We start from the raw sequence: 25764 nt of genomic DNA, 5'->3' as shown, positions 1-25764 counted from the left end.
TTGCATAAAGACAAATAGACCCACATACACACAACCTCTTGCCACAATCTGGGTACACGCACACAGCTGGTCTCTGAAAACAGCTTACATAGACACACAGGCAAAACTGAGTTAGACAGACCTGTGTACACATACTGAAGCATGCTCACGCATGCACACCAGTCTCTAGCAGCAATTAGGCAAGCCTGTAAATATCGATACTAGCTTCTTAATGCAATCATAGGCTTGCATAAAATCAGACTGAATGTGCATAAAACAGGAAATATCTGACAATAGTTGCACGGAAATGTGTGTCATAAGAGATATTTCGAAGATGCATCAGCCCAATGTTTTATTATTTGATGCATATGACCTGTCACAGATTCTCCAGCTCTACACACTGATGTGTTTTCTGATTCTTACGTTCATTAAAAATATTTTTTACATTGCAGATATATGTTATTAAGCAATTTTTTTAGTTACAAGTTACTTCAGAAGAATGTAATGTGTCATGTTTTCAGCACACTTTACCACAACTGTCTTTTTGGATCAACAGTAGTTTGGAATGTGTTTTTCCCCTCCTTAATAAATCTCTGGATCTTAAGAGAAACATCAGTTTGATGGATCCTGAGCCAAAATTGCTGTTGATATAGGAATTCAGTGGGTGAGTCACACATTCCAGAGAACTTAATTCCTGACACACTTTCAAACTAAATATGTATCCCAGTTATATTTAAAGTATATGTTAAAACAGACAAGACTTAATTTTTATCCATTTGAAAATCACGTCAATTAATAAAAAGATTGTAAACAGGAAATTATTTGCACTTTTATTGCCTGCTTGAATCAACAACCTCATTCTAAATCTCAAAATAGCCACTATATAGCTGAAATCAGTACTGTACACAGCTCCATGTCTCTACTGTCTCAAATACAGTACCGAGCAGTGCTGGACATATCTTTGCTGCAGCCAAGAACACACGGCAGCACTGAACAAATGTTGCCCTTGCTGTCTTATATATAGCTCCCACTGGGCAGTATTGAACATTCACCTCTTTCCTGTCTCAAGTACTGAGGGCAATGGAATATTAGAGAGAGTTTGCCTCTACTGTTACAGGGAATATTGCAGCATTAAAGTCATGCATCTTTCCTGCCTCAGGTACACAGATCACTACACTATTGTGAAGAGTCCACCTCTGCTGCTTGAGGTACAACGCCCAAATGAATCCCCCCCTTGGGTAAAATGCAGAGTGGGCGTGACGGTATTGTATACTGTTCCTGTTGCAACAAGGACACAATCCAGCAGGTACAGTTGTTGTATTGTTGCCTCAGGTATAGTACTCAGTGGGTATAGCAGTGTCATATTTTGCTCCAGTAATCCACCACCTCAGGCACAGCATCCGGAAGGTACTAGACTGCTAAGGTACCAGTCTCTCCAAGACCTCAGATAATATTACTCACCAGCACTGGGAGCCTGGCCATGGATTAAAGTTGGAGGTTTCAGCCGAAAGCCAACGTTCTTCTCATCTAAAGAGAAAGGAACCCAGTGAATAAGTCTGTAGCACGTATGAAGTAGACATATCAAAAGTAAATCCAGCAGCACAGCTGATTTACTCATAGCACCTTGCAGGTTCTTGTTTAAGTCCGAGACGTACATTCAGACTTATGCACACCTGCTCACTTCTTTACGGGACCAGTACATTGGGTACTCCACAAAGAGAGCACACACAGAGCACCCATCCTTCCAACTTCTAGAGGTTATATGGAAGGAAACAGGTAAAGCACAGAAGAGGACTAAAGAAGTGGAAACACTTCCCAATGCTGGATTGTATGACTTACCTGGCTCTGAGTCAGAGTTGCTGGCTGCTGCCTGGCAGAAACTCAATGGCATAAAGACATTATTCTTTGGAACTGCAAGATAAAGACAGCGGCAGTGAGTGTCAACAGATCACACCAGGTTTTAACAACCCCTAATTCTGCAGCCTGCCCAATAATGCCCCATCCTTTCAGTGTATATACAGGGATTTTTGCAGTTAAGGATAAGGCCTGCAAACAGTGTCAGCGGCATAAACAAATGGTCACTGGTCAGGACAACATACCGACTCAACAACACTCTCTTGTCTGACACACCAATCTATGAAAGACCATACTGAAGCTTGGCGATTAACTTTGTCATCATTCGTTTATCCATCACATATTAGAATATCACAGTTGCACCAAAAAGATGACCAATTCAGAATTTAATTTTAAAACCTGCCGTAACTTTAGAATACTAATGATTTCTCTCATTTCAGCAACAGTCTGACCTGGGACCTCTGATGAGGTGATCTGTTGAGTAATTGGCAAAATAGTGCATTTTAGTTTGAACTGGTCATGTCTATGATGTCACGAGGCCAAATTTCAAAAAGGGCAGGTCACATTGGTTGAAAAGAAACAATGGATTTTAAACTAGTCTGCTTATCAAAAATTAAATTTTCTTTCAAGTGTCCTATTTGGCTCTCCCACAGCAATAGAGTGCAGATGCAAAGCTCCCAAAACTGTTGAAGGACTGAGTCAGGTCATTCTCCTCTTTCACCACTCCCGAGCTCCACTGATTCACAGCTGCACTCTAGCTGGATCCTCGGTTCTTGTCTATTGAAGCAGCAACAAAGACCTGCATTTATATGGCGCCTTTAATGCAAACACATCGCAGGACTCTTAAAGACACAATTAAAACAGACACCAAGCCAAGGAAGAAAGAAATCAGAAGTGGCTGAAAGCTAAGTCGAAGAGATGGGTTTTGAGGAGTTGTTTTTTTTAATTTTTTTTTTTTTTTTTTTATAAATGTGGAGACAGTGGTGCAGAGGTTTAGGAAGGAAGTTTCTAAGAATATGGCCAAGGCAGCTGAAGGCTCTCTCACCAATGGAGGGGTGAAGGGATAGAAGGATGTACAAGAAGAAGGAGCAGGGGTAGTTCTCTCTGGTGTCCTGGCCAACATTTATCCCTTAACCAACATCATTAAAAAATATAAATTATCTGGTCATTATCTCATTGCTATTTGTGGTCATTATTTTTTTAATTAATTCCGGGATGTGGGCGTCGCTGGCAAGGCCAGCATTTATTGCCCATCCCTAATTGCCCTCGAGAAGGTGGTGGTGAGCCGCCTTCTTGAACTGCTGCAGTCCTTGTGGTGAACGTACTCCCACAGTGCTGTTAGGGTGGTAGTTCCAGGATTTTGACCCAGCGACTATGAAGGAACAGCGATATATTTCCAAGTCACGATGGTGTGTAACTTGGGAGGGGAACTTACAGGTGATTGTGTTCCCATGTACCTGCTGCCCTTGTCCTTCTAGGTGGTAGAGGTCTTGGGTTTGGGAGGTGCTGCCGAAGAAGCCTTGGCGAGTTGCTGCAGCGCATCTTGTAGACGGTACACACTGCAGCTACGGTGCGCCGGTGGTGGAGAGTGAATGTTGAAGGTGGTGGATGGTGTGCCAATCAAGCAGGCTGCTTTGTCCTGGATGGTGTCGAGCTTCTTGAGTGTTGTTGGAACTGCACTCATCCAGGCGAGTGGAAAGTCTTCCATCACACTCCTGACTTGCACCTTGTAGATGATGGAAAAGCTTTGGGGTATCAGGAAATGAGACACTCGCCGCAGAATACCCAGCCTCTGACCCGCTCTTGATGCCACAGTATTTATGTGGTTGATCCAGTTAAGTTTCTGGTCAATGGTGATCCCCAGGATGTTGATGGTGGGGGATTCAGTGATGATAACGCTGTTGAATGGCAAGGGGAGGTGGTTAGACTCTCGCTTGTTGGAGATAGTCATTGCCTGGCATTTTTGTGGCGCGAATGTTACCTGCCACTTATCAGCCCAAGCCTGAATGTCGTCCAGATCTTGCTGCATGTGGGCATGGACTGCTTCATTTTCTGAGGAGTTCAGAATGGAACTAAACTGTGCAATCATCAGCGAACATCCCCACTTCTGACCTTATGATGGAGGGAAGGTCATTGATGAAGTAGCTGAAGATGGTTGGGCCTAGGACACTGCCCTGAGGAACTCTTACAGCGATGTCCTGGGGCTGAGATAATTGACCTCCAACAACCTCCATCTTCCTTTGTGCTAGGTATGACTCCAGCTAGTGGAGATTTTTCCCTCTGATTCCCATTGACTTCAGTTTTATTAGGGCTCCTTGATGCCACACTCGGTCAAATGCTGCCTTGATGTCAAGGGCAGTTACTCTCACACCTCTGGAATTCAGCTTTTTTGTCCATGTTTGGACCAAGTCTGTAATGAGGTCTGGAGCCAAGTGGTCCTGGTGGAACCCAAACTGAACATCAGTGATAGCACTGTCGATGACACCTTCCATCACTTTGCTGATGATTGAGAGTAGACTGATGGGGGCAGTAATTGGCCGGATTGGATTTGTCCTGCTTTTTGTGGACAGAACATACCTGGGCTGTTTTCCACATTGTCGGATAGATGCCAGTGTTGTAGCTGTACTGGAACAGCTTGGCTAGAGACACGGCTAGTTCTGGAGCACAAGTCTTCAGCACGACAGCTGGGAGGTTGTCGGGGCCCATAGCCTTTGCTGTATCCAGTGTGCTCAGCCGTTTCTTGATATCACGTGGATCGAATTGGCAGAAGACTGGCTTCTGTGATGATGGGGACCTCAGGAGGAGGCTGATATGGATCATCCACTCGGTACTTCTGGCTGAAGATGGTTGTAAACGCTTCAGCCTTGTCTTTTGCACTTGCGTGCTGGGCTCCGCCATCATTGAGGATGGGAATATTCATGGAGCCTCCTCCTCCCGTTAGTTGTTTAATTGTCCACCACCATTCACGACTGGATGTGGCAGGACCGCAGAGCTTTGATCTGATCTGTTGATTGTGGGATCGCTTAGCTCTGTCTATAGCATGCTGCTTAGCATACATGTAGTCCTGTGTTGCAGCTTCCCCAGGTTGGTACCTCATTTTTAGGTACACCTGGTGCTGCTCCTGGCATGCTCTTCTGCACTCCTCATTGAGTGCAGGGTTGGTTCCCTGGCTTGATGGTAAAGGTAGAGTGAGGGATATGCCAGGCCGTGAGGTTACAGATTGTGGTGGAATGCAATTTTGCCGCTGCTGATGGCCCACAGCGCCTCATGGATGCCCAGTTTTCAGCTATGGCTATCTCATGGCTATGCGCAAATTGGCTGCTGCATTTCCTACATTATAACAGTAACTACACTTCAAAAGTACTTCATTCACAGCAAAGGTTTAGGACGTCCTGAGGTCATGAAAGGTGCTGTATAAAGCAAGTCGTTCTTCTTTTGAGACAGATTAGAACATCATTTAAAATAGGAAGCTGATAAGTATTTGAAGAGAAAGGGAAATAGGATTAGAATAAACAGCTCCAGTTGAACAGCTAGCAACGGCACTCGTGCAATGACTGAAAGGCTTCCTTTTGAGCTGTAATTTGATTGATTCTATGATTTCAAGAAGTATAGCTGTCTTGTGTATCAAGACATTTGAGGACGCAAGCTTAGACGGTACAAACAGAAATTTGTCTAGTACAAGACTCACATGAACAAAGCCATGTTTTCCAAGTGTCAATCACACACCAATGTATGCTTCCCAACAGTTTTGTTGCTCAAAGAAATGGCCACCACATTTCAGACAACAATCGAAAGCAGTAAAATTGCGGGGCTATCACAGTTTAAGATTTCAACCTGACTATCCTGACATTACCATTTTGCACAACTTATCTTTGGTCACAAAGACGTATTCAATCACTGAAGGCAACAGGCTCATATATAGTAACCTAGTCCAAGAACTACACCCTCAAACAAAGGAAACCATCTAGTTTGTCTACCAATCCACACTAAAAAATCTGGCCTGCAAGGTAACCTGACACACAGCTCCAGAAAGTCTGAGTTTTACTCTTCCAATGTAAAGTTAGTGATGGTTGCTCTGCCCAAATCTTCTGAAGAATTAGTAGCTTTGAGGGAAACACAACCTAAAAATAACCCCCTCCCTGGAGAACATTACTACTGACAGACGACATTTGGAAGTTGTGCATCAAGTGAAGATTCTCCATTCGAGGATAATAGCTTTCATGTTGAAGATTGTTTTCCTGGAGAAGTTAACACAAGCTTTGTATATAAAGTATGCCTGATGGGAAGGTAGCACTGATAGTTGGAAAGACCCCACAACAGGATGTACAGAAGATGAAGCCAGCTGCAGGCATGCTACAGCAGAAAGAGACACTGCTCTTATACTGTAGATTCAGTACCAAGGCACGGACACCAATTTTATCTTGAGAACCATACCAAAGAAACAATAATTATTTGTAATAACAGATCAGAGAACTGGTTCAGGAAGTGATAAAACTAATTTTCTTTTCAGAAAAGCATCTGATTACTCTGTTGAGAAGAAAGCAAATAGTAAACTGGAATTGAATGAAATCAGTATTTGTAGGGAAATGGTGTTAGGGAAATTGATGGGATTGAAGGCCGATAAATCCCCAGGGCCTGATAATCTACATCCTAGGGTACTTAAGGAAGTAGCCATAGAAATAGTAGATGCATTGCTGGTCATCCTCCAAAATTCTATAGACTCTGGAATAGTTCCCATGGATTGGAGGGTAGCTAATGTAACCCCACTATTTAAAAAAGGTGGCAGAGAGAAAACGGGGAATTATAGACCAGTAAGCCTGACATCGGTAGTGGGGAAAATGCTAGAGTCCATCATAAAAGATGTAATAGCAGAGCACTTGGAAAACAGTGACAGGATTGGACAAAGTCAACATGGATTTACAAAAGGTAAATCATGCTTGACTAATCTACTGGAATTTTTTGAGGATGTAACTGGTAAAATAGATAAGGGAGAACCAGTGGATGTGGTGTATTTGGACTTTCAGAAGGCTTTCGATAAGGTCCCGCATAAGAGATTAGCATGCAAAGTTAAAGCACACGGGATTGGGGGTAAGGTACTGTCTTGGATAGAGAACTGGTTGGCAGACAGGAAGCAAGAGTTGGAATAAACAGGTCTTTTTCCGAGTGGCAGGCAGTGACTAGTGGGGTACCGCAGGGATCGGTGCTAGGACCCCAGCTATTTACAATATATATTAATGATCTGGATGAGGGAACTAGATGTAATATCTCCAAGTTTGCAGACGACACAAAGCTGGGTGGGCGTGTGTGCTGTGAGGAGGATGCCGAGAAACTCCAGTGTGATTTGGACAGGTTGGGTGATTGGGCAGATGCATGGCAGATGCCGTATAATGTGGATAAATGCGAGGTTATCCACTTTGGTGGCAAAAACAGGAAGACAGATTATTATCTGAACGGCAATAGATTGGGAAAAGGGGAAGTGCAACGAGACCTGGGTGTCCTTGTGCACCAGTCGCTAAAGGTGCAGCAGGCGTTTAAGAAGGCAAATGGTATGTTGGCCTTCATAGCGAGAGGATTCGAGTACAGGAGCAAGGATGTCTTGCTGCAGTTGTACAGGGCCTTGGTGAGATCACACCTTGAGTATTGTGTGCAGTTTTGGTCTCCTTATCTGAGGAAGGATGTTCTTGCCATGGAGGGAGTGCAGCAAAGATTCACCAGACTGATGCCTGGGATGGCAGGAATGACGTATGAAGAGAGATTGAGTCGATTAGGCTTATATTCGCTAGAGTTTAGAAGAATGAGAGGGGATCTCATTGAAACTTATAAAATTTTAACAGGACTAGACAGACTAGATGCAGGAAGGATGTTCCCGATGGCGAGGGAGTCTAGAACCAGGGGTCACAGTCTAAGGATGCCATTTAGGACTGAGATGAGGAGGAATTTCTTCACCCAGAGAGTGGTGAACCTGTGGAATTCTCTACCACAGAAGACAGTTGAGGCCAACTTATTAAATATATTCAAGAAGGAGTTAGATATATTTCTTAAGGCTAAAGGGATCAAGGGATATGGGGAGAAAGCGGGGACAGGGTACTGAATTTGGCTGATCAGCCATGATCTCATTAAATGGCAGAACAGGCTCGAGGGGCCGAATTGCCTACTCCTGCTCCTATCTTCTATGTTTCTACTACACAGATGCTGCCTGACCTGCTGAGTATTTCCAGCATTTTCAGTTTTTATTTTAGTAAACTGGACTATATTTATGCAGCAAAGAAATAGGGGAGATTGTGAGCTATCACACAGCAAGCTTTTGGAGGGAAGTTCAATTTTCCCTCATTTGACAAGCACCCTATTCTAATGTATGCAATGGCTAAAAGGATGTTTGTTCAGTCACAAATGAGCTGGTCTACTACAGGAAACTTTGTGCTATCCAGAGGTTGAATGTCCGGCAGCTTCGATCTAACGACAGAAATCAGCAGCCGTTTTGGTTAGGTTTTCTTTCTTCTCCTAGCATTCTTTTCACAGGCAGGCTCTGGAAAGCGTCTTTGTAGCTTAGCAACAGCTTCAGAGACGCTTCCAAGCTACTGGGCCGAGTGTTTACAAGCTGTTGCTGAGCAACAGTGTTTGTGGTCAGATACGGCAGGCTCTGGAAGGTGTCTCTGTATCTTAGCAACAGCTTCAGAGACGCTTCCAAGCCACGGGCCGAGTGTTGACAAGCTGTTGCTAAGCAACAGTCTTTGTTGTCAGATACGGAGATGAAAAGCTCCTATCTGATAACATTGACGCTGGTCTATCCGGAAGTTTTGAGGCAACGGCAGCAGCTCGGTCCCGTGGGTGCCGGATAGCACAAAGTTTCCTGTATTAAATATGCAGAGTGGGAAACAGGATTTCCAAATCAAAATGTATACATATGCATGCATACACATTTCGGGGAGGGGGACAGAAGAAAGCAGTACTTTAGTTTCTCCTAATTTAGTGACGTCATAAGTAATTAACTCAGTCAGTCAGTCATTATTCACAAAATGGGAACTTCCAACATGCAACTAGAATTCCAGATTGAAAAATACTGATTTTATAATTCCACTTTATACTCAAGATGTCACAGTATTGCAGATATACTATACTAATGTGCCTTATGTTTATTTTCATGAAATGTTTCAGTAAATTTTGTAACATGCATCTTTAAACCAAATTATTTACCAGTAACTATCTTGGGTGAGTGTAATTCTAGAACAGCTCATACTTTAAACTTTCTAAGTCATTGGCACAAGCCCGTAAATACATCTCTCTCATACTCAACATTGTCTTTTTTGCTGGCCCATCGCCATCTTTCTCATGGTCAGTTGCAAATGCTCACCTACCTTCCACTCCCTCCCACTAAAACAAGGAATGGTTTTGTAATGCTACCAAAAAAACATCAAATATGTAGCTGCACTAAAGCGAACGTCCAAAGGATAAACTGTGTATGATAGCAAAATACTGCGGATGCTGGAAATCCAAATAACAACAGAAAACGCTGGAAAAACTCAGCAGGCCAGGGCAGCATCCGTGGAGAGAGAAACGGAGTTAACGTTTCAGGTCGAAGACCTTTCGTCAGAACTGGAAAAAAAGCAGGAAAAGGGATAGATTTTAAAGCAAGTGGGGGCTGGGAAAAGGGGGAGGGGATGAAACGTACAAAAGGGAAGGTCAGAGATAGGACAGAAAGCAGGAGAGATTAAGAGACGTTGAGAGACATTAAGAGATATTCAAGGAACAAAGGATGGCTCTAGATGAAGTGTGAATGGCCCTGGCAGAATGAAGGACAGCTGCCCTGTGGGAGGGAAGAATAAAGGCCAAACAAAAGTGTGGATTAAAAAAAACGAAAGGGTAACTAGATAGGGGCCGAAGTTATGATCTGAAATTGTTGAACTCTATGTTGAGTCCAGAGGGCTGTAGAGTGCCTAAATGAAAGATGAGGTGCTGTTCCTCGAGCTGTGTATGGTGCACACAGATTCAAAGACCTGCAAATGATTCCAGGTTGCCTGTAGCCCAGCTAATTAAAAATGCATTTGTTTGGCCAATGCACAATCCCAATTATTGAGCTAATAACCAGAGACAAAAAGAAAACAATGTTTTGTGGCGGAGCCACTAAGGGACGCCGATCAAATGTATATAATTCCCTTTAACAATATGTTAACTACAGCCTGAGTCTGTATCTTTGTATATACTGTTTGCATGTACAGAGCACGGTCCCTTTAAGAGCGCGGGCAAACGCGATGATGTCACGCCGTTCATCACGTGATCCCCCATCGGCGGGAAAAACGCGATGACGTCAGCCATGGGACCGTCCAAGCAGTCCTCGTGGAGCTTCTGAACTGACTAGACCTGTATTCGTAGTTTTCTTGCATCTGTTTGTTAAACTCAATTAGTTTCACATTAAACATCGTTTGTTTGATCGCCTGAGTCGACCTCAGTCTCGATAGGAACTAGACATTCCTACATTGGTGACCCCGACTTTTGCGAACAGTTTTCGCAGAAGGAACGAAGCATGGAAACGAACGCCGTTGCATTGAAGCTACCGCAATTCTGGGAGCAACAAGCAACCGCCTGGTTCATCCAGGTCGAAGCCCAGTTTGCATTACGGAACATCGTTGCGGACCAGACCCGATATTTTTACGTGGTCTCCGCACTCGACAGCTCCACCGCGTCGCGGATCGTCAGCCTGCTTGAAAACCCCCCGGATGACCGCAAGTATGAAACAATCAAGGCGCGGTTGTTACAGGTCTTCGGGCTCACGAAGTCGGAGCGCGCCCGCCGACTGCTCGCTATGCCCGGCCTCGGGGACTCCAAGCCGTCTGAGCTCATGAGCCAAATGCTCACGCTCCTTGGCTCCGAACCGGAATGCTTCCTCTTTAGGGAGCTCTTCCTCAGTCAGTTACCGGAGCAAGTACGAGCTGCCCTAGCCAGGTCCAAAGTCTCAGACTGCGCAGCGCTTGCTGCCGAAGCGGACAAGATTTTCGCGGTGACGCAGCAGTACTGCGCTGCCACGAGGCGCCCATCCCCCACAGACGCCACCCCAGCTCCTCAGCCTTCGGGGCTGTGCTCCTACCATGCGCGGTTTGATGCGAAAGCCAGATGTTGCCGCCCTCCCTGCAGCTTCTTTCCCCCAAAAAAATCAACTGCAACCCCGGCAAAAGAAGAACGGGTCTGACGGGTGCCCCACGGCTGCGATGGCAATCGGAAATTCTGGCAAGCTGTTGTTCATCATCGATTCCATCTCTGGTCGGTGATTCCTATGCGACACCGGCGCACAGTGCATCATCATACCCGCGTCCGCTATTGATGTTCAAGCTGGGAGGCACGGCCTCTCACTCGAAGCGGCTAATGGCGGAGCTATCCAGGCCTTCGGCAAACGGCGGGTCCAGGTGCGCTTCGGCGGCCGGCGATTTGTTTGGGAATTTGTTACGGCCAGCGTTTCACAAGCCATCCTCGGTGCTGATTTCCTGTGCGCCAACGGCCTCCTGGTCGATGTGCGGAACCAGCGGCTGATCAACGCGGCCACGTTTCACTCCATTCCTTGCCACCGTGGTACCACCATGTCGCGCACCGTCTCCTGCGCTTTCCAAACCCCGGACGAGTTCGCTCGCCTGCTCGGTGAATTTCCGGACCTGACCAGACCTACGTTCTCCTCTACGGCCACGAAGCATGGTGTAGAACACCACATCACTACCACCGGCCCCCCGGTCCACGCGCGGGCCCAGCGCCTCGAACCCGGCAAGCTGGCGGTCGCGAAGGCGGAGTTCGCTACGATGGAACGCCTGGGGATTATTCGCCGGTCCAATAGTCCCTGGTCTTCGCCTCTCCACATAGTACCGAAACCTGGCGGCGGATGGCGGCCATGCGGCGACTTAACGACGCTACCACTCCTGATCGATACCCGATCCCCTGCATTCAGGATTTCTCTGCCCATTTGGCTGGGAACACCGTGTTTTCCAAGGTGGATCTGGTCTGAGGCTACCACCAGGTCCCGGTACACCCACAGGACGTGCAGAAGACCGCAGTCATCACCCTATTCGGCCTTTTGGGTTGAAGAATGCTGCCCAGGCCTTCCAGCGCCTCATGGACTCCGTGCTGCGGGACCTCAAGTTCCTTTTCGTCTATTTAGACGACATCCTCATGGCCAGTCGAAATAAGGAGGAACACATCGCGCACCTACGCACCCTCTTTCGTCGCCTCAGCCAACACGGCCTGATTCTCAACCCGGCCAAGTGTCAGTTTGGTCTGCCCCACATTGATTTCCTGGGACATCACATTACATCAGAGGGAGCGGTGCCTTTGCAAGCAAAGGTAGAGGCGGTGACATCCTTTCCGTGCCCGCAGACCATCAAGGCCCTGCAGGAGTTCCTCGGGATGGTACCACCGCTTCGTGCCTAAGGCAGCTCTGCTCATGCAGCCCCTGTACGAGGCCCTCAAGGGCAAGTCTGGCAAGGACCCAGTAAGCTGGACGGTCGACATGGACCGGACATTCGTTGACACAAAAAGCGCCCTCGCCAACGCGACCATGCTGGCGCACCACCACCGACGCGTCAGACTACGCCATCGGCGCAGTGCAGGAACAGTGGGTAAATGGAACGTGGCAACCGCTGGCGTTCTTCAGCCGTCAACTACGGCAAAACGAGCGGATGTACAGTACCTTCGACCGGGAGTTGCTGGCTCTTTTTCTGGCCATCCGCTATTTCCGGTTCTTGCTGGAAGGACGTCCTTTCACTGCTTTTGTAGACCATAAGCCATTAAAGTTCGCTATGGCCAAGACTGCCGAACCGTGGTCAGCCCGACAACAGCGTCAGTTAACGTTTATCTCTGAATTCACTACTGATATTCAGCACGTGGCTGGTAAAGACAACCTGGTGGCGGATTGCCTCTCCCGCGCGACCATTCAGGCAGTCCAGCCCGGCATCGACTATGCCCTCATGGCTGCGGATCAAGCCTCGGATCCAGAGGTGCAAGCTTACCGAACCAGCCCCTCTAGCTTCCAAGCGGCCGACGTCAAATTCCACGCCGCAGGCACCACGCTACTTTGTGACGTCTCCATAGGAGATCCTCACCCTATCGTGCCGGTTGCCTGGCGCCGAAAAGTGTATGACGCCATACACGGGTTGTTACACCCTGGCATGAAGGCCTCGCAAAGGCTGATGTCGTCCAAGTTCGTTTGGCGGGGCATGCATATGGATGTCCGCGACTGGGCCAACACCTGTGTGGTCTGCCAAAAGGCCAAGATGCAGCGTCACGTCAAAGCTCCATTGGCCACCTTCGCTGTTCCGGAGTGACGGTTCGATCACGTGAATGTGGACCTGGTGGGGCCACTTCCATCTTCTCATGGGTTTACACATATCCTTATGATGGTAGACCGCGCCACTAGAGGGCCAGAGGCAGTTCCCTTGTCATCCACCACTTCGGCAGACGTAGCCAGGGCATTCATCTCCTCTTCGGTCGCCCGTTTCGGGGTACCGGCGGACATCTCTTCTGATCGTGGACCGCAATTTTCCTCTGAGCTCTGGAACGCAGTGGCTCAGGGGCTCGGCATTAAGCTACATCGCACCACAGCCTACCATCCACAGGCGAACGGCCTGTGCAAACGGTTTCACAGGTCGCTCAAAGCCGCACTGAGGGCCAGCCTCCAAGGCGCTGGGTGGGTGGACAGGCTACCATGGGTCCTGTTGGGTCTTCGCACGGCACCCAAGGAAGGTCTTCGCTCGTCCTCGGCAGAGCTCGTCTATGGCCAGCCGCTACACGTACCAGGGGATTTCCTTCCGACTCCAACAGAGCCATGGTCCGCATCCAATCAACTCATCAGCCACCAGGAGGCAGCCAGGTGTTTTGCACCGGTACCAACATCGCATCACGGCTTTCAGAGCTCCCACGTCCCAGCAGAGTTGAAGAACGCCGAATATGTGTTCATCCGCCACGACGCTCATCAGGATCCGCTCAAGGCCCCTTACACTGGTCCTTTCCGCGTGCTGGAGCCGGGAGACAAAACTTTCTCGGATATCGGAGGTAAACCGGACCACATTTCGGTTGACCGGTTGAAGCCGGCACACTTGGACCTTGACCGCCCGGTCGAGACCACACAGCCGCCAAAACGTGGCCGACCGCCCAGTCGCCGTGCCAGATCAAGCGCAACCGCCCGCCAGCCATCCAGCAGCTTCCACTCCAACTGTACAGAAGTCGCTCTGACAGGCTTGTCAAGCCTCCTCGCCATTTCACTTTTTCTGTTAAAGACAATTCTAGGGGGGTGCATGTGGCGGAGCCACTAAGGGATTCCGATCAAATGTGTATAATTCCCTTTAACAATATGTTAACTACAGCCTGAGTCTGTATCTTTGTATATACTGTTTGCATGTACAGAGCGCGGTCCCTTTAAGAACGCGGGCAAACGTGATGACGTCACGCCGTTCATCATGTGATCCCCCATCGGCGGGAAAAACGTGATGACGTCATGACGCCAGCCACGGGACCGTCCAAGCAGTCCTCGTGGAGCTTCCGAACTGACTAGACCTGTATTTGTAGTTTTCTTGCATCTGTTTGTTAAACTCAATTAGTTTCACATTAAACATCGTTTGTTTGATCGCCTGAGTCGACCTCAGTCTCTTGATAGGAACTAGACATTCCTACAGTTTCAGCATTTGTTCACTCGTGTGGAAAAGGCACATACCCGGCTGTGAAGGTGGAAACACCTGTGTGAAAGACGACGATCTCTCTCTTTTAACAGGTGGAGGGTAGTTACCATCATCTCTATCAGAATCTGAAGAAATAAATAAATTACACTGAGCAGAATAATTATATTTTATAAAGTTTATCATGTGGCCATTAAATATTAAACACTTAATCACAAATGCAATTTTTTTTTAAAAAAATTTATTTTTTAAAAGCTGCAATTATTCCGACCTGCAGCCAACAATTTACGTGCAAGCTACAAATACCCTCTAATGGACCTCAGGGGTTTATAATCAACTGCAATTGCCTTGATTTGCCTTTTTAGACAACTTCCCACAGAGAGTACTTTAACAATGGTTTCAAAAAGACAGGCTAGGTTTAACATAGCACCATTTTAGCAACTAAATATCAATTGTGCTTCAGGCTACCTATGAGCAAGGGTAGTCCATAGTATGTTTAAACATGAACATAATAGATTAGAATCAATCAATTGAACACACTCACCTTCTGCATCTTCAGGACTGGAGGCATCCACTGGCCTCTAAAATACAAAAAAAGCCCATCACTCTCAAATTCTCCTGGTTGTATACACCCACTGTCAGTTATATTTAAAAACACACTTCTCCCTGCTTCATGCCAACAAGAGACAGCAGTGTCATAATTGAAAATTTAAAAAAACAATAATTTAATGTCCAATTAGTCATTAAGCCCAAAGGTCTAGAAATTAATTTGGGGCTATAGTTAGAAGTTACTGCAGCCACCAAATATTTTTTTTACAAATGTAATACTTTATACACCACAAAATGGTCCAAATAACATGAACAGGCACTCAGTGTCTTAAGGGCTCGATAGTTTGAATCAAGTTCAGCTCTTTCACTTTCACTCAACCCTTTTGAGCATGCAGTGGGGTCACTAGGATTTTAGTAAAACACAACTGTGGTGACATTTCTGTCCTGATAAATGCTTAGCAGGTTGCTCTAGCAAAGTGCCAGCACATACACGATGGGCTGAATGACCTCCAGTGTTGTAAATGTCTAAAGTTACTATTTACTTTACCATAACTCTTCATAACCTTGAAGATCTAGAAATGTTTTTTTACACTAGCCATAATTGTCCGACGCACGTTCCGTCCTGAGAAACTTATTCAAAGCATCAAGATCCAGTACAGGAAACTTTCTGATATCCAGCACCGACGGGACCGAGCTGGTGCCGTAACATCAAAAGTGCCGGACATACCAGAGTTAATGTTTAAACATAGGAACTGAGAAGCTCCGTGTGAATCAACAAACCCTGTTGCTTAGCAACAGCTTCAAAACAGTCGGCTGCAGCTGCAAGCGTCTGTAGCTGAAGCTGTTGCTATAGCTACAGACCTTGCAGTGCTTGACTGGGGAAAAAAAAGCAACGAGAACTAAAAAAACATATAGAAAACGGCTCCTGATTTTTGCCGTCAGATCGAGTATTCCGGACATATAACCTCCGGATAAACCAAAGTTTCCTGTATTAGGCAGAGTTGACCTCAGTTTCTGGGAATTATGAAATATCTAGAGTCCAACTTGCTCATCTCCTGCTTGGAGTGAACTCTTTCAACAGAACCCAATAATTTGTTGATCTCAGTAAATAATGGCAGTATTGTTCTAGGGTCCTGGAAATTAACCAATCGGGCTAATGAAACTTTGGAGGTGTTCTCATATAGGAATGATGACAGACTTCTCAGGCTCAATCTATAAACCCAACAACTGTAATGACTCTTCTCTATTTCATCACAAAGTTGTCCGCCTGAGCACCAGGTGAGTGGAGGGGTGCCCTGTGAAAGGATTGTTGCAAGGCTAGGGAAGGTCTGGAGCCATAAAACCAGCAGCAGGGAGCTCTTGGCATGGACACAGCTTTGGATGGATAAGTTGTTCTCCAGTACAGGAAAACACTAGGAAGCACCAGGAAAGGTGTAGTTACTGGAATGGGTTCTTGCAGCCCATCAGTCGTGCAAGAACAACCTGTTTTTCCCACAGCCATTCCGAACAATGTTTTCAGGCTTTGCTGGTTTCTTACAAGTTTCCAGCAATTCCTTACTCTGCACCAATTACACCTTTCTAGTACAAAAGGTTAGGGGAAGCAATGCTAGACATAGCCACGTCACTTTGTAAATCAGAATGCCAAAGGCCATGGATCACATCCAATGCATGCACTGTTGCTGGTGTATCAGTTTGCACTTAGCCCTTAAGGCATAGTGATGAGTAAAAAGGGGACAAGTGACCCATTTTAACAACTGCCTGTAGCTTTCTGGTGCAGAAACCCCACCCCGCTGGCTGCATCATTTAAGTGTATGCATATTCGTAAAATACAAGCACATGGGATTAAGGGGACGCTGGTAATTTGGGTATGTAGTTTGCAGAGAGTAGTGGTGAACGGATGTTTTTCTGCCGGAGAGAAACATGCAGTGGGGTCACCCAGGGATCAGTATTAGGACCATTGCTTTTCTTGTATATATAAATGACCTGGTCTTGGGTTTTAAAGTTTACGGATGACACAAAGCTTAGCAACGTCGTAAATAGTGAGGAGGATAGTAGCAGACTTCAGGAAGACATAGACAGACTGCTGAAATGGGCAGACACATTTGAATGCGGGCAAGTGCAAGAGCAGAATGACCTGGGGGGTGGATATTCACAAATCTTTGAAGGTGGCAGGGCAAGTTGATAAGGCAATTAAGAAAGCGTATGGGTTACTTGGCTTTGTAAATATGGGCACTGAATACAAAAACAAGGAAATCATGCTAAACCTTTACAGGTTAGGCCTCAGCTGGAGTATTGTGTACAATTCTGGGCACAAACTTTAGAAAGGATGTCAAAGCCTTGGAGAGGGTACAGCGGAGGTTTACTAGGATGATTATCAGGGATGAGGGACTTCAGTTATGTGGAGAGCCTGGAATGCACTACCTGAAAGGGTGATGAAGGAAGCAGATTCCATAGGAACTTTCAAAAGGCAACTGGACACATACTACAAGAGGGCTAATTTGTCGGGTTATGGGGAAAAGGCTGGGGTGCGGGACTAAATTGCACAGGTCTTTCAAAGAGCCAGCACAGGCACGACAGGCCAAATGGCCTCCTTCTATGTTGTAAGATTCTATATATTTGGAGTCACTGTCGAGGGAGGGTGAGGGGTTCAGATTGAACCTCCTGCGCATTAGATTTATAGTGTCAGGCGAGAACGTGGAAGACAACCACCAAGTCTGCAACTGGGTTATTATACAAAATCCAGCCATAAGCTTTATCTATTTTGGGAACAGCTCGTAAGATTAATTCGGATAAAGGCAGCCAATCAGCCTACCTTAAGCTCACCCATTGAGAAGCAGCTATAGTCTCTGCACAGCATGCATTGTTTCTTAAATAATTCCCAACTTTTTGCATGCAATAGCCTAATCTAACAGTGAGCACTCTCTGCATGAAGAAATTTCTGACGAATCCTAAGCTTGTCTTTCACCAGTTTGAACCTGTGCAAGAGGACACTTGCTCTACTGTGACCATTTATCTTGAAGTACAGCCCTAATTATCTTTTCACCCAATAACTTACATATGCCAGCCCACTCTTGATTATAACCCAGAGGCAGGTATGAGAAACCCCATGAATGATGCTTGTTGCAGTCTCAGAAATATAGAGGAAGGACTCCAGTACCAAGCACAGAGGTTATGAGTGCCCCACGCATTAAATATCTCGGTAAATTTTAAACTTTGCTCTAGGAATCTGCCCTCTAGCAGTGTGTCACCATTTTCTTCCCCCTCCTCCTCACCCAAGGAGTAAGGGACCATATGTAGCAGTGCCTACCTGTAACATCATGACAATGCATTTGTTGAGTATATTCAAGGCTGAGATTGATAGATTTTTGGACTGTAGGGGAATCAAGGGATATGGGGATTGGGCAGGAAAGTGGAGTTGAGGTAGATCAGCCATGATCTTATTGAATGGCGGAGCAGACTCGAGGGGCCAAATGGCCTACTCCTGCTCCTCATGCTTATGTTCTTATGCATCTCGGCCTGTGCTTTCCCTAGAAACAATCGAGCTTGGCTTTATTCCTATGGGCTGTGAAGGATGCTTCATGAAAAAAGATTACAAACACTGCCATGAATCCTAAGATCCAAACGTAGCTGAGACTAAAATCTGCACCTGTAATACTTGAGCTGCAGAGCCCTCAAGCATTGTCTGGTAATGAGACAATGCCAGAGCTGTCTAAGAAAGGTATGACCTGTGCTGTTGCAGCTGGTATTTGGATGTGGAACTCAGTCTGTCTAGTATACCGAGTGCCTGCTTGACTGTCATCTATGCAGCACCAGAAGAGCGAACTCAGACTAGGCACAAACAGACGTGACAATGTAATTTAAAGGAAGCCTGATACGAAAAACAAGCATTTCATGAACAAACCAATGGTAGGTCAAATAAAAACACACAAAGACAAGATGAATAACTCTGTATAGGCAGATCAATTGGTGAAATACTCAGTATCAGCTGAAGTACAGAGAAGATGAAAAGATAAGAATTCTGTCAACGGATGCAGAAAACAGTACTGAGCACTAACCAACACACAATGATGACTAAGGCTGTGCAAGGCATTTACCATAAAATGAGGTAAAGAGGATGATGGTAATAACTTAATGACGACCAAGGACAAGAAGAAATGTACATGGCATTAACTTAACAGTAAGAAGCAATGGCCAATGAAAAAAGAAAACAAAAAACTGGAGCTGGCAACGGCAAATGAATGGGTTTGCCGAAGGAAGCTCCACCTTTTTGTAACGTAATGGACCACATCACATAGGAACAGGAGTGGGCCATTTAGCCCCTCCAGCCTTTTCCGCCATTCAATGAAATCGCGGCTGATCTGCGACCTAACTCCATATACCCGCCTTTGCCCCATATCCCTTAATACCTTTGGTTAACAAAAATCTATTAATCTCAGATTTAAAATTAACAATTGATCTGGCATCAATTGCCATTTGCAGAAGAGAGTTCCAAACTTCTCCCACCCTTTGTGTGTAGGAGTGTTTCCTAATTTCACTCCTGAAAGGTCTGGCTCTAATTTTTAGACTAATCCCCCTAGTCCTAGAATCCCCAGCCAGCGGAAATAGTTTCTCTCTACCTACCCTATCTGTTCCCCTTAATATCTTGAAGGCTTAAGAACATAAGAAATAGGAGTAGGGGTAGGCCATTTGGCCCTTTGAGCCATCTGGCCATTCAATAAATTCATGGCTGATCTTCTACCTCATTTCGAACAGATTACCCCTTAACCGTCTAAATTCTAGGGAATACAACCCTAATTTGTGTAATCTCTCCTCGTAATTTAGCCCTTGGAGTCCAGGTATCGTTCTTGTAAACCTACGCTGCACTCCCTCCAAGGCCAACATATCCTTCCTACGGTGTGGTGTCCAGAACTGCTCACGGTATTCCAGGTGTGGTCTAACCAGGGTTTTGTATAACTGCAACATAACTTCCATCCCCTTGTATTCAGGTACTCTAGGTATAAAGGCAAGCATTCTATTAACCTTTTTGATTATTTTTTGTACCTGTTCATGACATTTTAATGCTCTATGTACCTGGACCCCCAAGTCTCTTTGGACCGCCACTGTTCTTAGCTTTTCACCATTTAGAAAGTACCCTGTTCTATCCTTTTTAGGTCCATAGTGGATGACCTCACATTTGCCTACATCGAAATCCATTTGCCACAGTTTTGCCCATTCACTTAATCTATCAATATCCCTTTGTAATTTTATGCTTTCATCTACATAGACCGCATTGCGGCACTGGAGCTGCGAATGGATACATACTGGAGCATTCGCAATGCTGAGGACATCGTGGATAGCACGTTTAGGGAGTTGGTCACACCGCAGGTAAAAGCTGCACAGGCAGGAAGGGAATGGGTGACCACTAGGCAGAGTAGTAGGCGCAGGCAGGTAGTGCAGGGGTCCCCTGTGGCCATCCCCCTTTCAAACAGATATACCACTTTGGATATTGTTGAGGGAGATAGCTTATCGGGGGACAGCAGCAGCAGCCAACTTCCTGGCACCATGGGTGGTCCTGCTGCACAGGACAGGAGGAAAAAGAGTGGGAGAGCTGTAATGATAGGGGATTCTATTGTAAGGGGAATAGATAGGCGTTTCTGCGGCCACAAACGAGACTCCAGGATGGTATGTTGCCTCCCTGGTGCAAGGGTCAAGGATGTCTCGGGGCGGCTGCAGGGCATTCTGGAGGGGGAGGGTGAACAGCCAGTTGTCGTGGTGCATATAGGTACCAACGATATAGGTTAAAAAAACAGGATGAGGTCCTAAAAGCTGAATATAGGGAGTTAGGAGGTAAATTAAAAAATAGACCTCAAAGGTAGTAATCTCAGGATTGCTACCAGCGCCACGTGCTAGTCAGACTAGAAATAGAAGGCTATGTCAGATGAATACATGGCTAGAGGAATGGTGCAAGGGGGAGGGATTCAAATTCCTGGGACATTGGAACCGGTTCTGGGGGAGTTGGGACCAGTACAAACTGGACGGTTTGCACCTGGGCGGGACCGGAACCGATGTCCTGGGAGGGACCGGAACCGATGTCCTGGGAGTGTTTGCTAGTGCTGTTGGGGAGGGTTTAAACTAAAATGGCAAGGGGTTGGGAACCTGTGCAGGGAGACAGAGGAAAGGGAAGCAAGGATAGAAACAAAAGACAGGAAGGAGAAAAGCAAAAGTGGAAGGCAGAGAAATCAAGGGTGTAAATCAAACAGGGCCACAGTACATAATTCTAAAAAGACTAAGAGTGTTAAAAAATCAAACCTGAAGGCTTTGTGTCTTAATGCAAGAAGCATTCGTAATAAGGTGGATGAATTAGCTGCGCAAATAGATGTAAACGGATATGATATAATTTGGATTACGGAGACATGACTCCAGGGCGACCAAGACTGGGAATTCAACATCCAGGGGTATTCAATATTCAGGAAGAACAGGAAAAAAGGAAAAGGAGGAGGGGTAGCATTGCTGGTTAAAGAGATTAACACAATAGTAAGGAAGGATATTAGCTCTGATGATGTGGAATCTGTATGGGCAGAGCTGAGAAATACCAAAGGGCAGAAAACGTTAGTGGGAGTTGTATACAGACCCCCAAACAGTAATGCTGAGGTTGGGGATGGCATTAAACGGGAAATTAGAGTCACGTGCAATAAGGGCACAGCAGTTATCATGGGTGACTTTAATCTACATATAGATTGGGCTAACAAAATTAGTAACAATACTGTGGAGGAGGAATTCCTAGAGTGTATACGGGATGGTTTCCTGGACCAATATGTTGAGGAACCAACTAGAGATCAGGCCATCTTAGACTGGGTATTATGTAACGAGAAAGGATTAATTAGCAATCTTGTTGTGCGAGGCCCCTTGGGGATGTGCGATCATATTATGATAGAATACTTCATTAAAATGGAGAGTGAAGTAGTTGACTCAGAGACTAGGGTCCTGAATTTAAATAAAGGAAACTACGATGGTACGAGGCACGAGTTGGCTAGGATGGATTGGGGAATGTCACTCAAAGGGTTGATGGTGGATAGGCAATGGCAAACATTTAAAGATCGCATGGATGAACTACAGAATTTGTTCATCCCTGTTTGGCATAAAAATAAAACAAAAAAGGTGACTCAACAGTGGCTAACAAGGGAAATTAGGGATAGTATAAGATGCAAGGAGAGGACATATAATTTGGCCAGAAAAAGCAGCAAACCTGAGGATTGGGAGCAGTTTTGGATTGAGCAAAGGAGGACAAAGGGATTAATTAAGAGGGTAAGCTTTCAGGGAACATAAAAACTGACTGTAAAAGCTTCTATAGATATGTGAAGAGAAAAAGATTGGTGAAGTCAAGCGTAGGTCCCTTGCAGTCAGAATCAGGGGAACTTATAATGGGGAACAAAGAAATGGCAGACCAATTAAATACATACTTTGGTTCTATCTTCACAAAGGAGGACACAAATAACCTCCCAAAGATGTCGGGAAACATAGGGTCTAATGAGAGGGAGGAATTAAATGAAATAAGTGTTTGGAGGGAAATGGTGTTAGGGAAATTGATGGGATTGAAAGCTGATAAATCCCCAGGGCCTGATAATCTACATCCTAGGGTACTTAAGGAAGTGGCCCTAGAAATAGTAGATGCATTGCTGGTCATCTTCCAAAATTCTATAGACTCTGGAACAGTTCCCATGGATTGGAGGGTAGCTAATGTAGCCCCACTATTTAAAAAGGGTGGTAGAGAGAAAACGGGGAATTATAGACCGGTAAGCCTGACATCGGTAGTGGGGAAAATGCTAGAGTCCATTATAAAAGATGTAATAGCAGAGCACTTGGAAAACAGTGACAGGATCGGACAAAGTCAACATGGATTTACAAAAGGTAAATCATGCTTGACTAATCTACTGGAATTTTTTGTGGATGTAACTGGTAGAATAGATAAGGGAGAACCAGTGGATGTGCTGTATTTGGACTTTCAGAAGGCTTTCGATAAGGTCCCGCATAAGAGATTAGTGTGCAAAGTTAAAGCACATGGGATTGGGGGTAAGGTACTGTCTTGGATAGAGAACTGGTTGGCAGACAGGAAGCAAAGAGTTGGAATAAACGGGTCTTTTTCCGAGTGGCAGACAATGACTAGTGGGGTACTGCAGGGATCGGTGCTAGGACCCCAGCTATTCACAATATATATAAATGATCTAGACGAGGGAACTAGATGTAATATCTCCAAGTTTGCAGACGACACAAAGCTGGGTGAGCATGTGTGCTGTGAGGAGGATGCAGAGAAACTCCAGTATGATTTGGACAGGTTGGGTGATTGGACAGATGCATGGCAAATGCAGTATAATGTGGATAAATGCGAAGTTATCCACTTCGGTGGCAAAAACAGGAAGACAGATTATTATCTGAACGGCAATAGATTGGGAAAAGGGGAAGTGCAACGAGGCCTGGGTGTCCTTGTGCACCAGTCGCTGAAGGTAAGCATGCATGTGCAGCAGGCGGTTAAGAAGGCAAATGGTATGTTGGCCTTCATAGCTAGAGGATTCGAGTACAGGAGCAAGGATGTCTTGGTGAGGCCACACTTTGAATATTGTGTGCAGTTTTGGTCGCCTTATCTGAGGAAGAATGTTCTTGCCATGGAGAGAGTGCAGCGAAGATTCACCAGACTGATACCTGGGATGGCAAGAATGACGTATGAAGAGAGATTGAGTTGATTAGGCTTATATTCGCTAGAGTTTAGAAGAATGAGAGGGGGATCTCATTGAAACTTATAAAATTCTAACAGGACTAGACAGATTAGATGCAGGAAGGATGTTCCCAATGGCGGGGGAGTTCAGAACCAGGGGGTCACAGTCTAAGGATAACGGGTAAGCCATTTAGGACCTCCCAGACCTGTGGAATTCTCTGCCACACAGGGCAGTTGAGGACAATTCATTAAATATATTCAAGAAGCAGTTGGATATATTTCTTGAGGCTAAAGGGATCAAGGGATATGGGGAGAAAGCAGGGACGGGGTACTGAATTTGGATGTTCAGCCAGGATCTCATTAAATGGCGGAGCGGGCTCGAGGGGCCGAATGGCCTACTCCTGCTCCTATGTTTCTATGTTTACACTGCCTACAATGCCACCTATCTTTGTGTCATCGGCAAATTTGGATATATGGCTTTCTATCCCATCATCTAAGTTGTTAATAAATACAGTGAATAGTTGAGGCTCCAACTCAGATCCCTGCAGGACACCACTAGTTACGTCCTGCCAATTAGAGTACCTGCCCATCAGTGATGCCCAATGTAATGACACCATTAAAGTAATTATTTTGTGATTTTCCCCAGGTGATAGGTGCTGTACCTGCTCTTTGTAGATTACTGAATGTCTGAAATTTAAAAACATTTTCTTGATCTTCCAGCAATAGAATACATTGTTGCTGACATAAGAAATGGAATAATGTTTAATACCAAAACATGGCTTATATATGAAAGTGGGGAAGGAGTGCCAACATCTTGTTACCAACTCTTAAAGGGACAGAATTAAAGTGGCCACACCCAAATTTATAGGATGAATTGTTCCTTTATTTGTATAGAGGTCAGACACATATGTACCTCCCTATAGTGACGCTTTCTCTCAGGTATCAAATAAATTCAAATTCCAAAACAATGTTTATATACATATAGAGAGATGGATCCAAGCAACATCATATATGCATAAACTGCTCATATATTATTTATATTTTAAAAGTAAACTTAGTGTCTGATGGAAGGAATCTAACTACTTATGAATATTGATGAAATTTTGAAAAAACATTTAAGAGGATAAGTTACATTGCGTACTACAAAGTGAAGGAAAAATGGGTGCCAACAACACTGATCTGAAATCATCATACCATTTTGAGAGTTGCAAATCTGACTGGACTCGTAATCATGGGCCAGATTTAGCTGAAAAAAATAACGGCATCTGAATGACACACGCCGTTATTAATGTGCAAATCAGCCAGCAACTTGTGGCGAGGAAGAGATACCCCTTGAATTGCGAATCACCACAAGTTGCTGGCCGATTGCACCGCTCCACCGTTAGTTTCGTGAAAACAGAATCTCGCCCCGTGATTTTCAAGAAGTTGCTGCATTTGCACTTTAATCGCCCATTAAATGCGCCACAGAAACTTAAGTCTCGTAATTAACACTGCAAGTAGCCTTTTAACGACGTGATAATTGTTAATGCCTGCCAATCAACCGCTCTGGCCCAGAAAGTGAACAATTAAAAGTATGGAGTCTCATTCCTTCAAGTTGTGAATTGTTGTTGGAGATTTTTTAAATGTCAAATTTAAAATCTTAATATTTTTTCTTACTTTTCCTTTGTCTTTTTTCTTTCTCTCTTAATCTTTCTCTCCCTCTCTTTATTTCTCGTTCTGTATCTAATTTGACCTTGAATTCACTCACTTTTATTCAGCCTCCTTCCCATTGCTTCCTCTGTTTATTTGTCAATCTTTTAATTTCATTAGTTAAGGAGATAGACAGTTTGTCCCAAAGGCTTGAAGGACCGGATGGCCTACTCTTGCTCCTATTTCTTGTTATGTCCCACTGTTCATCAAGGTCCCAGATGTCCTGTCACCCTCGCTGCGCCGTTACAGGTAGACTATCCTTTATCCGAAAACCTCGGGACCAGCCGTGTTTCGGTTTTCGGAGAATTTCGGATTTCGGAAGGTGGGTCGGCAGGGGTGTCGTGCGCACGACCACCC

General features: G+C 45.4%; 1 protein-coding gene across 1 annotated transcript in view; it reads right to left on the bottom strand.

Annotated features, from left to right (window-relative positions):
• The window catches only part of ranbp3b (RAN binding protein 3b), a 134378-nt gene that overhangs the window by 75510 nt on the left and 33104 nt on the right, over positions 1 to 25764 (bottom strand). The window contains exons 3-6 of the mRNA XM_086004755.1: positions 15025 to 15061; positions 14519 to 14608; positions 1819 to 1890; positions 1441 to 1506 (exon numbers count right to left, since the gene is read on the bottom strand). Coding sequence (XP_085860881.1) covers positions 1441 to 1506; positions 1819 to 1890; positions 14519 to 14608; positions 15025 to 15061 — 265 coding nt within the window. The remainder of the gene's footprint in view (positions 1 to 1440; positions 1507 to 1818; positions 1891 to 14518; positions 14609 to 15024; positions 15062 to 25764) is intronic.

The sequence above is a fragment of the Somniosus microcephalus genome, chromosome 13 (genome assembly GCF_052327205.1).
Source record: "Somniosus microcephalus isolate GS21.2 chromosome 13, FLI_Smic_1.0, whole genome shotgun sequence".
NCBI lineage: Eukaryota > Metazoa > Chordata > Chondrichthyes > Squaliformes > Somniosidae > Somniosus > Somniosus microcephalus.
This window is presented reverse-complemented; position numbering and strand designations above follow the sequence as displayed.